This window comes from Chiloscyllium plagiosum, chromosome 7 (assembly GCF_004010195.1).
Source record: "Chiloscyllium plagiosum isolate BGI_BamShark_2017 chromosome 7, ASM401019v2, whole genome shotgun sequence".
NCBI lineage: Eukaryota > Metazoa > Chordata > Chondrichthyes > Orectolobiformes > Hemiscylliidae > Chiloscyllium > Chiloscyllium plagiosum.
The window spans coordinates 54,565,958-54,568,966 of NC_057716.1; the positions used below are offsets into that span (position 1 = coordinate 54,565,958).

A 3,009-nucleotide genomic window follows, 5' to 3' on the forward strand; every position below is an offset into this window, starting at 1 on the left:
GATTTCTCCAGTTTCCTCATTTCCCCTCCCCCCACCTTGTCTCAGTCAAATCCCTCGAACTCAGCACCGCCTTCCTAACCTGCAATCATCTTCCTGACCTCTCTGCCCCCACCCACTCCGGCCTATCACCCTCATCTTGACCCCTCTCTCCCAAGTCCCTCCTCCCTACCTTTTATCTTAGCCTGCTGGACACACTTTCCTCATTCCTGAAGAAGGGCTTATGCCCGAATCGTCGATTCTCCTGTTCCTTGGATGCTGCCTGACCTGCCGCGCTTTTCCAGCAACACATTTTCAGCTCTTGATCTCCAGCATCTGCAGCCCTTACTTTCTCTCAAATATTGCATAATACCAGTACTATAAAAGACAGGCTGGTTCTCAGCACTTTTAACACTGAAGTAACTGCATTTGCAATTTGTTGCGAACAAAAATGCTAATAAGAGTTTATATCAAAACAAAAGTGAGCAAAAATGCAGTAATTATCTAAGTCATAGTCTAAGTTATTGGATAGACATTAGTTGACAGGCACGATCTGGGATCAGGAAATGAGACAGGACTGAGATCTAATTCATACTGGTCCTCTGACACATTTTAAAATTTTGGAAAGCTGCTGATACAGCCCCAGGCAGTTTGCATGCAGAGCGACTTGTAGAGCGCAAATCAATTTCTGAGACTGTGGTGGAAAGGAGAAGGGGAGCATGGATGGGACCAAGCACTATTAACTATGTCCTTATGAGTCCTGTGGAATTATGCACAGAGAACTCTTGACACTTCCAACACCACCGGTATCTTAATTTGGAAGTTATTTTTTTTTATAAGCTAACATGTATGCTTGGTGTTAGCCTTCATTTAAGGATTGCAGGCAATGCTACCTGTCAAACCAAGAAACTGAAAAGTGCAGGCCCAACACCAGCTCCACTGAGCAAGGACATATTTCCTGGAAGGCTCATTAAATGCAAATTGGGATATTCAGAAACATATTCAAGTGTCCAAAAGCCTGTTTAAGGTCATCACTTGACAAACTTATCAAGCTCCCATGAGTAGCCTAAATTGGAAAAAGAAGCAACAATAAAGAGTACAACTAGTTCTCCATTAAGGTGCTTCTATGCAGGAACAATATTGGAATGGAATTCTGGTAAAGAAATCACAGGCATACAATGCCTACATTTTTTGGTTTTAAATTGCTTAAATTGATATCCTGTAATCTCATAGCCACTGCTCCTATGTCAAAAGTTTCTCATGAACTGCAGCAACCAATGAGATTCAGAGGCAGATTATTATTAACCAGTTAGAGATCTTTCAGCATGGTTTAGATCTCTCAGCTACATTGTGAAAAAGTTCGATGCCTGAAAGATTCCCTAACTCACTGTAGAGTAGATATCTTTGACATGTTTAGACACATGGAATTGCCTCATAAATCTTTATCCATAAAATTGGGAACCAATTTCTCCCAATTACTTGAAAAATAAATTAAACATGATAAAAAAGTCACATTTTAATAATCCCTCAAGAAATAGTCCCTATTATGTTGATGAGATATTTGTAAGTGGAAAGAATAATTTATTGAATGATATTTGAACATAACGTATATATGTTTCATTAAATTCACTCTGGGAGAACAGCAAAAGAATTTTTGTCTAAATTGAATCTTGTAGCTCTTTGAAGTAATTTTAAAATATTTGTGATAGTATGCATAATGTCTTCTTTAACTACCGAAAGTGAATAGCTAAGATTTTAAGACAAATAAATGGGGTAAGAAGCTGTGGGGATTTTGTTTAGTATACAGTAGAAATATCATATGTGAGTCATTGTGTAATTGTGTCATTTTTTTCCTCCCTCCAGGTATTCTCCTACACAGCTGAAAAAGAGATCAGGACAGATGATCTATGTCTGGATGTGTCGAGGCTAAATGGTCCAATTGTCATGTTGAAGTGTCATCACATGAGAGGGAACCAACTGTGGGAATATGATGTACAGGTTTGCTTGATACTTAAACTTGACTTACAAAACAAGTTCAGAGATCCACATTCATGAATTAGGAAACTTTCAAATTTGGTGATGCAAATTACACAAAGAAAAAATTTTGTCCTTAGTGGAATATAAATATTCTGTTCAAATCATTGCTATTTTTTTTATTACCATGATTTTTTAACCTGCACTTGTAATAGTCTCCCAAAAAAAATAGTATTTTGCAAGTTATGAACATCCCAGCAAAGGATGAAATGCATTGAAAGATAAGATTTCATGTTTCAAAACTTCTACTATAATAAATTATAAAACTAAGATAGACCAAATGATACTTAGCTTGCAACTAATAGACCAAAAAATGAAGTCACCTTTGTATTAATTAACTAACATAATCGAGATTTATTTTCTGATCCCTTTTGTAATACCCCACACTTCCTACAGATGCGTAGCATTATAGGAACAAGTCCAATGCAAATTTCAACTCTGCAGCAGGCTCACGTCTCCTTCCTGCGCTGGTGTTGAAACTTCCTCTATCCTTCAAAAATCATTCTACTTAGCTTGGGTCTTCCTGTTTTGATTTTTACCAAAAGGCCCAGCAGGTGACAACAATAATGGAGGGCACTGAGCAAGAGGAATAAACAGTTTGCTGTGACCGCCAGCAGGTGGTGTTGGTGTGGGAGGGCAGCTGCAGCAGTCAAAGGGACTGTTGCTGGGGTACAAGAAAATGTAAATAGTGCAGATAAAAAGAGGTCCCACTTCTAGTTTTTTGAAGAAGTAACAAAGAAGATTGGTGAGGGCAGAGCAGTAGATGTCATCTACATGGACTTCAGTAAGGCATTTGACAAGGTTCCCCATGGGAGACTGATTAGCAAGGTTAGATCTCATGGAATATAGGGAGAACTAGCCATTTGGATACAGAACTGGCTCAAAGGTAGAAGACAGAGGGTGGTGGTGGAGGGTTGTTTTTCAGACTGGAGGCCTGTGACCAGTGGAGTGCCACAAGGATTAGTGCTGGGTCCTCTATTTTTTGTCATTTACATAAAT

At 38.8% G+C, this 3,009-nt stretch overlaps 1 protein-coding gene across 6 annotated transcripts in view; it reads left to right on the plus strand.

The window, feature by feature from the left end:
• The window catches only part of galnt13 (UDP-N-acetyl-alpha-D-galactosamine:polypeptide N-acetylgalactosaminyltransferase 13), a 417,261-nt gene that overhangs the window by 341,246 nt on the left and 73,006 nt on the right, over positions 1-3,009 (plus strand). For all 6 annotated transcript variants that reach the window (XM_043693777.1, XM_043693775.1, XM_043693779.1 and 3 more), the window contains one exon: positions 1,840-1,974. In XM_043693777.1, coding sequence (XP_043549712.1) covers positions 1,840-1,974 — 135 coding nt within the window. The remainder of the gene's footprint in view (positions 1-1,839; positions 1,975-3,009) is intronic.